Below are 11,653 nucleotides of genomic sequence, written 5' to 3'. Positions count from 1 at the left end.
TCCATCAGATGTACTTTGCATGGTATATCACGTATTAAACTATGTTTGTGCCTCAATGTCATGTGCAACCATAAAAAAACACGCTGCCAGAGCTCCTCCTTCTCTGTCCTCTGTCTCCTCACTCCCCTCTCTTCCCTCACTTTCTCTCTCTAATCTCCCTCTCCTCACTTCTCTTTCCCTCTCCTCACTTCTCTTTCTCTCTCCCTCCCCTCCCTCCCCTCATTCTCTCTCTCTCCTCTCCCTTTTCTCACTCCTCCCACCCTGGGGGCTGTGACCGCCAGGACCCCTCTCTCTCTCTCTCTCTCTCTCTCTCTCTCTCCCCCTCTCCTCCCTCCCCTTACTCCTCTCTCTCTCTCTCTCCTCTCCCTCTCTATGCCACCCTCCGAGCACCCTCCCTCTCTCAGCCCTGCTCAACCCTACCACCGCCCCCTCACCTCCTTCTCTGATCCCCCTCCCGCCGCCTCCCCTACTGCCTCCCCCTCTCGCTGCCTCCTCCCTCCCTCCTTTCCTCCCTCTCTCTCCCCCCTCCACCCCCTCCCTCCCCCCACCTCCCCCTTTGCCACCGCCTCCATCCCCCTCCATCCCCCCTCTGCTGTCACCTCCCCCTCCCGCCGCCCCCTCACCTCCTTCTCTGCTCCCCCTCGTGCTACCTCCCCCTACCGCCTCCCCCTCCCGCCGCCTCCTCCCTCCCTCCTTTCCTCCCTCTCTCTGCCCCTTCATCCCCCCTCCATCCCCCCTCTGTCGCCGCCTCCCATAATGCAACAAATCCTTATTTGTTGCATTATATTGAGGACCATAGTGAGCAACAATAGTCAAGTTAACTTAAACATTAAGAAAATAAAATTACTCCCAAAGTTCACACTCAATGATACTTGTGTGGTACCTAAGAATATGAGATAAAGACCATCAGTTGTTTTAACACCAAGGTATGCATGAATAGAATATGGGGATATATGACTAAGACTTTGGACTTGTTCATAGAGATAGTTTAAACAATTAAGTTCCCTATAAAATTTTCCTTTATTATAGCTACATTGTGGTGGAGTCTCCTCTTATTGACCCTATTAAGTAGCTAGTAATGAAATAGGCATACGGTTTCATAATAATGGAGCCAAGGCCCATTTGATGAAGATTTATGATTTAAAAAAGCATAGGTTGACTGGTCACTCATACACATTGTCAATAGGTAATGCTACACATCAATGTACATTTACATTGATTATTAAAACTAAAGTTGTGTGCATGAGTGATTTATGACTTAGACTTTTGGATTTAGGTTCTATAAGATAATTCATAAACTTGAGTATCTTTAATTTACTAGCTAGATTGTGGTGGGATTTCCTTTCATTGACCCTATCAAGTAAACTAATCATAAAATAAGCACATGATTCTCATAGCAATAGAGATAAGATCCAAGGATTATGATCTCGAGACAAAGCATAATTTGACTAGCTACAACACCTTGCATCATTTTCAAATGAAGAAGATTTTTGAAAAACATAAAGAAAGGTTCATGTAATTCCAAGAAACCATTCTTCAAAGCTATAGAAAACTATGTGATCCAAATTCTAAGGTGGCAATTAAAAAAAAAAGAACTACTTCATTGTAAAACAATCTTCAATATCTTATGTTATAAAACTTACCATTTTTGACTATGAAAGTTTTGAGGTGTATAAACTCCTCTCTCTCTCTCTCTCTCTCTCTCTCTCTCTCCCCCCCTCCCTCCCTCCCTCCCTCCCTCTCCTCTCTCTCTCTCTCTCTCCCCCCCCCCTGCGGGCCTCCCTGCCTCCCCCCCCCCCCTCCCTCCCTCCTCCCTTCCTCCCTCTCCCCCCTCTCTCTCTCTCTCTCTCTCTCTCTCTCTCTCTCTCTCTATCTCCCCCCCCCCCCCCCTCCCTCCCTCCCTCTCTCTCTCTCCTCTCTCTCTCTCTCTCCCTCTCTCTCTCTCTCACTTTCTCTTTCTCTTTGTTTAACATGGACAAGGCAAAAAATGTTTGATTCTAAATGCTCCCCAATTCATTTATGTTGGAGTAACAAGGGTTATAAGAGGTAAATAGGGTAGCAAAAATGTAATGGATGGATATATAAAAAAAGAAAGTAAATGGGGGCCCACACAAACTAGTTTTATGGAGTTACTAATAAGAGTTTTAGGTCATCTTTCTATAAGTGGAATCTTTCACCATAAAAGTTCGAGTGGTTTTATATACTAATATTGTGTATCATTGTTTAAGAAAAAAGTCAAGATATGGTAGCTTTAGCTACTTTGAGACTAATGTTTCGAGGAAAAGTTGATGTTTATCTTTCCATTCCTACCAAAATTCAATAAGTGAGTATAGACTACACTTGTTGTCACTTCTTGACATGTAGATTGATATGCAATGCACATATTCACTCTTGTTATATGTTTTGATGTGTAGATCGGCTTGAAAGTTGGGAGGTGCTATCGATAGAGTAATGTGGCAATGTGACTTGGCACAACCAATAGAGTATATAACATGTCAGGTATCACATCAAGAGGATAGCCACATCTACAATTGTGGATGGAGGGTGGGCTACAATTGCTTTTTGGTACTTGGTCAAATTTTTGAGATGCAAAATGACACCACACTGTCAAGATATACAGACTTGCATCTCTATGCATTTATAACATGTACCATTCGAGCAATCATTAAGGGCAACATTATAGACCCTCCCACAAGTCAAATAGATAATGGCTCAGAGGAGTGCGAAATGAATGCCGTCAAAGAGTCAAAGGGGATAGAAGACCTCAACTCTAAAAACATGGCTTCATTGGAAGAATTGGGAAGCTCTTTTAATGTTAGGGTTATGATTCAACATAGACCTCGGTATCTTGAATTTGGTGGAGAGAGATTTCAATTCTCTCTAGAGCTTCAAATGAGGTCAATAACAATGATGCCCTCCCTCTCATCGTGTTCCCCTTTCTTCCTCTCTCCCTCGCCCTCTCCCTCTCCATCTCCCTCTCCCTTGTGTTACTTTGCGCTCCCTCTCCGTCTCCCTCCCTCTCGTGTTGCACACCCCTTCCCCTTCCCTTCCCCCTCTCCCTCTCCCTCTCTCTCTCCCTCTCCTTTCTCCTCGCTTCTCTCCCTCCGTCTTTCTCCCCCCATCTCTCCCTCCCTCCCTCTCTCTCTCTCTCTCTCTTGTCTCCTCTCCCTCCCTTTCTTCTATAGTGTGTGGTGGCGACACACACACAGAACAAGAGAGAGTCGCACTATTGCAGCAACACAGCGACAGTGAGCGATGACGTTATTCAAAATGAATCTGTCCTTTTGCAACTGTGTCAAACAAAGGCTAAAAAATGGGAGCTTGCTAGTGTTGGAAGACGACCTTGAAAGACTGATGTAGCTCGTTGGAGGAACCTCTTCTAAAAGTGAAAGCTTTGTCAGGAAACAATAGCCGCATTTGAGCAGAACACCACCTCTATATTTTTCCCCCCTTGCGATTGAATCTCTGAAGCCTAGTAATAATGATTGTAGAGGGCATCATGGATGATTTTTTCAAGTTAGTTTCGTTAAGAAGCAAAACTTTTATATTGGCGTCGAATCTTGTATGCCCTATTAAAAATAAATGTTGGAAATACTCGCAAGAATTTGAAACTTTTATGGAAAAAAATTAAAGTTTTGCCAGGATTTAAGAACTGGAAGAAGCTAAAGGTGATGTGCAAGCTCTCCAACTGTTGACATTTGTCATGGCATTCTTGTTTGCCTTGATGAGCAACCTCATGCAGTGCCGCATCTCTAACCATCGCTTGTAAAGATGGGTGCAATATCATGCCTCGACCAATGAGGGTTGGTCCTTTTAAGATTGTCTATGAGCTGTTATATGCTGAAGATTCTTCCCATATAGCATTTCACAATATACCAGTCACACCCCATTCCCACCAAAATTGGAGGAGCCAACTATAGTCTGGACTTTGGATGACAGGAAGCAGACCCTAGAGCAGCATTGCAGACTAGTAGTGCGGGACACCCAGTGGTAGAGATGCGAGGTGGCATTTAGTGACATGCAGCTCTACAGTGGCGATGTAGCATTCGACACATGGCGACATGTAGGGATGCAGTGGAAGACTCGCAGAGCACGCTATGAGAGACGAGCATAGGACCAGGGGACAGAGCGTAGTAGAGACATGTGGCAATGCGTTGCTTAGCGACTGTTAAGCGACTGGAGATAGAGCATAGCAAAGACATGTGGCAACACCTTGCTCATCGACGGTTAGCCAGTTGGAGTCCATGTGGTGATGTGGAGAGGATTCTATATAATAAAATATAATATATATTTTAAAACACACACACACACACACACATATATATTTATGAGATGCATAATATATTATTAAATATTATTTAATAAATAAGATAATAATAATATAATATATTATATATTGTATAATAAATATCTATATATTTATATTTGTATTTATATATCAAAGAGAGTAAGAGAGACATAATACATTTTATATCATACATTATTTGATATTTACATTATATATAATATAACATATAAGTATAAATATACATAGATAAAAAGAGACACATAATATGTTTATTATATATTATTTAATAAATATTACAATAATAATATGTTATATTATATATTATATTATATATATATGAGAGAGAGAGAGAGAGAGAGAGAGAGAGAGAGAGAGAGAGAGAGAGAGAGGAGGTGGCACACAGCATGCACAACATGAACACTCATTTCGTTCATTCACTGAAGAGTATATAATAAAATATATAATATAGTATATATATATAATTATTATAATATATTATATATAATATAACATATATATGTATATATATAAATGCAAATCTATCTATGTAGAGAGAGAGACACACATAATGTATTTATTATATATTATTTATAAATATTACAATAACAAGCTAAACAAAGTTGACCCAAGAGAATGAAAAATGAATGAAAGTGGACACCAAATTATCCAAATTTTGAAAAAATAGACAAACCCCATTTTCATTTCTATTGTGAAGCCTTTAGTAAGACTTGCACCTACAGTGGTAGGCCAATAATATATTATAATATATTGTATCATATATATTATAATATATTATATATTATACATAATATAACATCTATATATAAATAAATGCAAATATATCTATCTGTAGAGAGAGAGAGAGACATAAAATATATCTATCTATAGAGAGAGAGACACACGACATATATATATAATTTATAAATATTACAATAATAATATAATATATAATATGTTGTATTATATACATATATAGATGGATACATACATACATGAAAGAGAACAAGGACTCTCGATTGCAAAAGGAATAACAACCCAATATGAGAATTGATTGCTACATGCTACTATGTCATTTGGGTAGAAGGAGACACAACCTTTTTCTCTTCGAGCTTTATCAATGCTCCATCAAAGCAAAGAAATGTTTGTTTGGAGAGATATGTCAAATGAAACATTTGACATATGGCGGTGAAGCTTGGTGAAAGAAACTAGAGACAAAATGGGTATCCTCCTACACTCAATAAAGCACAAATGTGTGGGCATTTCATGCATTCCACTTTGAGAAAGGGAGGAGACGATGTATGAAAAGATGCATGGCATGTAAGTGAGGTTATCCGTGAGCATGAAAGAGAACAAGGACCTAGATTGCAAAAGGAGATAACACTAATTTGAGAATTGATTGCTACATGCTACTATGTTATTTGAGTAGAAGGAGGCACCACCTTTTTCTCTAAGTGCTTCATCTACACTCCATTAGAGCTTCAACAAGCCTTCACTGGAGTGACAGGGTCAAAAGGAGGAAGGGCATGGTATGAGTGAGGAGAGGAAGCAAAGGAAGGCATGACCTAGCAAAGGATGTGCGCATGTGTATATGAGAAAGGGTGCAAGGGGGATGTCCATGCTTGAGTCTTTATATGTGTATGCACGTGAGGGAGAGAAAAAACACGTGGACTTGAAACTTGGAATTTCATTTCTTAGAATTAAAGAATTTTAAGATTCCACCTAGAGACTCAATAGAGCGGGTCTCTAACCTGTTGTAGATGGGTCATGTTACTTTTTGGCAAAAGTAATATAAATGTGGTGTCATACAAGAGAGAGAGATACCTAACAAAAGACAAAAGCTTTAGGATAAAAGACAAAAAGACATTTAGGACCTCCAAAAGCAAACAAAAACCTTAAACCCTAAACACATTAGAAGTCCTTAAACTTCTACTAATCCACATTTAAGCCTCATACTAACCATAATTTGCAAGGTCAAATTGACCAAATGAACTAACTTCAAAAATATAGCCCTGATTGGGAACTCACTAACCAAGTCATCCCTTAGGATCCTTGCAGAGCTAAAAAAGTAATATAAATGTGGTGTCATACAAGAGACAAAGAGAGCCTCCATCTTTAGAGAGAGATACCTAACAAAAGACAAAAGATTTAGGATAAAAGACAAAATTTAAACATTTAGGACCTCCACAAGCAAACAAAAACCTTAAACCCTAAACACATTAGAAGCCCTTAAACTTCTACTAACCCACATTTAAGCCTCATACTAACTATAATTTGCAAGGTCAAATTGATTAAATGAACTAACTTAAAACATATGACCCTGATTGGCAACTCACTAACCAAGTCATCCCTTACGACCCTTGTAGAGCCAAAAAAGCAATATAAATGTGGTGTCATATAAGAGACAAAGAGAGCCTCCATCTTTAGAAAGAGATACCTAACAAAAGACAAAAGCTTTAGGATAAAAGAAAAAAAACATTTACGATCTCCACAAGCAAACAAAAACCTTAAACCCTAAACACATTGGAAGCCCTTAAACTTCTATTAACCCACATTTAAGCCTCATACTAACCATAATTTGTAAGGTCAAATTGACCAAATGAACTAACTTAAAAAATATGGCCCTAATTGGTAACTCACTAACCAAGTCATCCCTTAGGACCCTTGCAAAGCCAAAAAAGTAATATAAATGTAATGTCATACAAGAGACAAAGAGAGCCTCCATTTTTAGAGAGAGATACCTAACAAAAGACAAAAGCTTTAGGATAAAAGACGAAAAAACATTTAGTACCTCCACAAGCAAACAAAAACCTTAAACCGTAAACACATTAGAAGCCCTTAAACTTCTACTAATCCACATTTAAGCCTCATACTAACTATAATTTGCAAGGTCAAATTTACCAAATGAACTAACTTCAAAAATATGGCCGTGATTGGCAACTTACTAACCAAGTCATCCCTTAGGACCCTTGCAGAGCCAAAAAAGTAATATAAATGTGGTGTCATACAAGAGACAAAGAGCGCCTCCATCTTTAGAGAGAGATACCTAACAAAAGACAAAAGCTTTAGGATAAAAGAAAAAAAAACATATAGGACCTCCACGAGCAAACAAAAACCTTAAACCCTAAACACATTCGAAGCCCTTAAACTTCTACTAACCCACATTTAAGCCTCATACTAACCATAATTTGCAAGATCAAATTGACCAAATGAACTAACTTAAAAAATATGGCCCTAATTAGTAACTCACTAACCAAGTCATCCCTTAGGACCCTTGCAGAGCCAAAAAAGTAATATAAATGTGGTGTCATACAAGAGACAAAAGAGGTTCTCCATCTTTAGAGAGAGATACCTAACAAAAGACAAAAGCTTTAGGATAAAAGACGAAAAAACATTTAGTAAGTCCTCAAGCAAATAAAAACCTTAAACCCTAAACACTTCTACTAACCCACATTTAAGCCTCATCGTATATTTGCAAGGTCAAATTGACCAAATGAACTAACTTCAAAAATATGGAGGTGATTAACCAAGTCATCCCTTCGGCCAAGTCCTTTAGGATCCTTGCCAGGCCAAAAAAAAATCGATGCCATTGTGAAGGTGAGACTACAGGCTACAGGCCGGCGCAGAGTGGGTAGGCACTGGGCAGATTGAGTCCTCTCTGACGCCCACATTCACAGATCTAAAATGATGGCCGCTTCGCTGAACGTCTGTCTGAATTCTGAAAGCACGTACTGGCCCACAGACGTTGAAAGTTGCATACGCTGCCGTGCTGGGAAGCATTTAGTAGGAATAGCCGTTTCCGTGGAGGAATCCCAGGCGCTAATATATTAATATGGTTCAGTATAAGGTTGCGATATCCTATTCAAGGTAGAAACTCGAGAATGGGGTCGATATTATAATACTATAGAGTCTCTAGACTATCCAATTACCGGCAGATTCTCGGCGGATCTTACCGTTCACAGCTCTGTCCGTTTTGGTGTAGCTAGAGCAGCATTGAAAATCGACAATCGCTTGTTTGTATTTGCAAGTTGCAACCCCTTTGGTCATGCTCCATTTGTTTGTTTGGCCGTGCGAACTCTTCATGGAGCAAAGCAGTTATGTAATACGCTATGGCCTGCTGTGCTGTGGCTGGCGCAATCTGTGTCCACTTGCTGAAAGGCGGCCCTTGAAGGATAGGATTTGCAAATTGCAAATCACCAGCTTGAAGTAGCGTTCTGTAGTATCCAAATCCCTAATCCTTGGATTCGGATTCCGGAACCCGTTTGGTCATGCTTCCTGCCTTTGCAGAACAATTCACGACTTCTTGCAAGAATCAAAATGGCTCTTTACTCAAGCTTCACCATGTTAAGTGCTGCTTGATCCGCCTCTTGATCCTTGCAGTTCACAGTGCTTCAGACTACATACAAACAAGACTAAGAAAGGTCTTGTTGGCACTTTGTCACGTTCAAAGCAATGGAGCATCAGAACAAGAATGTGAGCCACGACGGGGTGAGCAAGCAGCAGGCTCCGCCTGTCGCACTGAGCGGTCGAGGCGGGGGATTCAAACCGCTACCAAGTCCTAAGTTAGTGGCCCTCTTTCTCCTTGCACAACAGTTCAGGACAGTGTCCGCTGAGGGTCTGTGCCATGCTCTGGGAAGCATACGGAAAAACTTCGGCCTGATCGGTTTGGCTGGTGCTTTCGGAACGAAAGCGTCCATCAGGGGTCTGGCGTACTCGGCTCTCAACGATGCATGCTTCTACGTGACCGGCCATATAGGGCCTGGGAGTATGAGCGTGGGTTCGGCGTTGTTCGAAGCCTCGAAATTCCGTGTGGGACACCTGTTGGCCATAGGTGGAGCGGGGGATGCATGTCAGCTATTCGAGCTGGGGTCGCCTGATGGGTTGAGCTATATCGGCTTGCATTCTGACACAGACTGTCCCGTGGGTAATGCCGTAGGAGCGAGCGTCGTGAACGAGCACGAGGCGCTGTGGAAGGCTCAACCCCAGACAAGCGAGAAGGGAAAAGATATTGAGCTATCAGATCTTGCTGGTCGAGAGCTGGGAAGGAAGGTGGGGAGGGATGCGAAGCGGAAGGTGAAGGTGATCGTTCTGGAAGTGCAGATGACGAAGACAGAGTTGGAGGAGGGGACGACGATGGTGCAACTGAAAGCGAGCAGGGGAGGAGCGTTGGTGCTGGGGTTGCTACCGTTGATGCTAACAGTGGTAGTGATTGTAATGAGCTGCCAGTGCAAAGAGTGGTTTGTAGCGGGATTGATTTCGTTCGGAACGTTGGGGATGATTTTAGCAGTGTTCGGATTGAGGTTGTGCGCGTTCAAATACAGCGTTCCGCAAGTTGCAGATGCAGCACCACCAGGGGATTGTTTGGTGCTCAACAGCAAGGAATCCCAGACTCTTCATCTCATCCATGCGGACGAGGCGATCATTCAAGCTCTTTTCCAACGCCAAGTAGTTCACGAAACCCCTCTCGGCATCAAGTGTCTCCTGTTTTTGTCTGCTTCCATCCTCTACATCTACTTGATAGCCTCTATCGTCTACATGTCCAATGTATCAGCCACCGGGCAGCTGCTCTTCGCCATGGCCAACGTCATCGGCTTGGTAGCCGACACCATTAAGGCATCAAAAAACAGCACGTTGGGCTTGGCCACCAAGGCCCGTAAGGTGTTCACGGTTGAGCTCAAGGATCTCGTCGTCTTTGGCAACAGGACAGCTGCAGTGGCGTATGTGGCGAAGCGAGCCAAGAATCACAGCATGTTGAAGGCCAAAAGACTTCTTCCTTGTAATGGTCTTGCGTGGCAGACGTTGTGGAATGAGTTGGCAGAAGCTGCGGATGTACCAGCTCCTGCCAATGTCAACGGCGATAAGTTGCTTCAGGTGCTCCGTGGCGACCTCCAGGACGGTCTCAAAGAATGTTAGAGAAGAAGCTAGCAATCCGCAGGCAGCTTAAGAGGAGGATCCAAGAGGGCTGAACGTGTAGATATCTCATCATCATCATGATCATGAAGAAAAATGAGAGGTATAGGTTCTCATTGTATTGATTCTGCAACGTTGTGGCCTCTGATCTAGATTCGTGCCTACCCATGCTTTTGGAGTCCGGAAACTTTAATTGAATGTCAGGACGTTTGATCATTTCCTCTGTTTCTTTTGAGGATGGTAATAGTTGTGTACTTCTGCTTAGTTGAGGCAGCTTAAGAGGAGGATCCAAGAGGGTTGAACGTTTAGCATCATCATCATCATGAAGAAAAATGAGCCTTTATAGGTTCTCATTGTTTTGATATTGCAACGCTGTGGGCTTTGATTTACCCATATTTTGCTTTTGGTGGCCGGACATTTTGAATGAATGTTAGGACGTTTGATCATTTCGTCCTCTGTTTCTTTTGAGGATGGTAACAGTTTGAGTACTGCTTCGATTTTGTGTCGTTTGTCCCTGCTTATTTTACAAGGCAGTTACCAAGATGTGCACTCAGTTGGAGGTCCCTTCACTTCCCCGTTTTCAAAGAGGGTGCCCATTGCTTTTGTTTATTGTTCCCTCAGTCCCGGGTTTTCTTGAGAGTGTTGTTCTTGTGGATTTTGTTGGTCTCGCAATGATGTTATAGCGAGAAACTCCCTTACTTGTTTTATTGGCACAGTTCCAATTTATGTCCGTCAACTGCCTTTATCTTTGGACTTGGCGGATAAGAAAGTTACATGAGGAACTCGAGATTAGATTTGGTTTGTCCTCTTGATCCATCTCCATATGCAAATCTAGCAAGAAGGAAGAGGGAGAGAGAGAGAGAGAGAGAATGCCAGCCAAGCTTGCTTTATTTTTGTGGCTTTGAGATTTTTTCCTTTGAAGTATGCATTATATAGCCTTGACTATATCTAATCTCTTGATCCAAAGCATGTCCATTACAATGACAAATCCAAAAGACAAATATCTCAAATACCTACCGAAGTGTAACTTAAACATCAAGAAGTTGCTTAGGAACTTGGGGTGGTACACCACCTATCCTTTGTTTGTGACTATAGGGGTAGGATTCTCTATATCTATCAATGATACCAGCTCCCTAGGTTCATCATGAAGAGGAGGCATAGGCTCTCTTGATGCTGATTGGAATTTCTCATTATTTGCAATTACAAGAGCGCCAACTTCCTTGTCTTCATTGGGTAACTCTAGCAAGCCCTTCACAAACATTTAAGTAAATGCTACCTGTATCTCATCTTTCTCAAGTGCTACATAATTTCTCCCACTCTTGATAGCACAAGATGCTGTAGTACTTATGCTACAGAATGCAAATAATTTAGTATAAGATCTTATACTGCCTATTCTATACATCTTTAGAATGATTATTTACAATGTACTAACAAAACATAAGACTTATGGAATAACAT

At 41.5% G+C, this 11,653-nt stretch overlaps 1 protein-coding gene across 1 annotated transcript; it reads left to right on the top strand.

The window, feature by feature from the left end:
* The first annotated feature begins 8,250 nt into the window (after positions 1-8,250).
* LOC147890411 (uncharacterized) lies at positions 8,251-9,967 on the top strand. Its single transcript, XM_087390965.1, has 2 exons — positions 8,251-9,730; positions 9,837-9,967. Exons 1-2 carry the CDS (start codon positions 8,738-8,740, stop codon positions 9,882-9,884), a joined length of 1,041 nt encoding a protein of 346 aa, XP_087247091.1. The 5' UTR covers positions 8,251-8,737; the 3' UTR covers positions 9,885-9,967.
* Positions 9,968-11,653: the final 1,686 nt, after the last annotated feature.

The sequence above is a fragment of the Dipteris shenzhenensis genome, chromosome 19 (assembly GCF_047967505.1).
Source record: "Dipteris shenzhenensis isolate YYH24624 ecotype China chromosome 19, Dip_SZ_1.0, whole genome shotgun sequence".
Taxonomy (NCBI): Eukaryota; Viridiplantae; Streptophyta; class Polypodiopsida; order Gleicheniales; family Dipteridaceae; genus Dipteris; species Dipteris shenzhenensis.
Note: the sequence above shows the minus strand (reverse complement) of the source record. Positions and strands in the feature narration are given on the sequence as shown.

Bases quoted from the DNA above. Each gene is read 5' to 3' on its own strand.
- LOC147890411 (XM_087390965.1), top strand. From the start codon at position 8,738: ATGGAGCATCAGAACAAGAATGTGAGCCACGACGGGGTGAGCAAGCAG. The intron at 9,731-9,836 runs GTAGTTCACGAA...CCAATGTATCAG, and splicing joins AAGCTCTTTTCCAACGCCAA to CCACCGGGCAGCTGCTCTTC.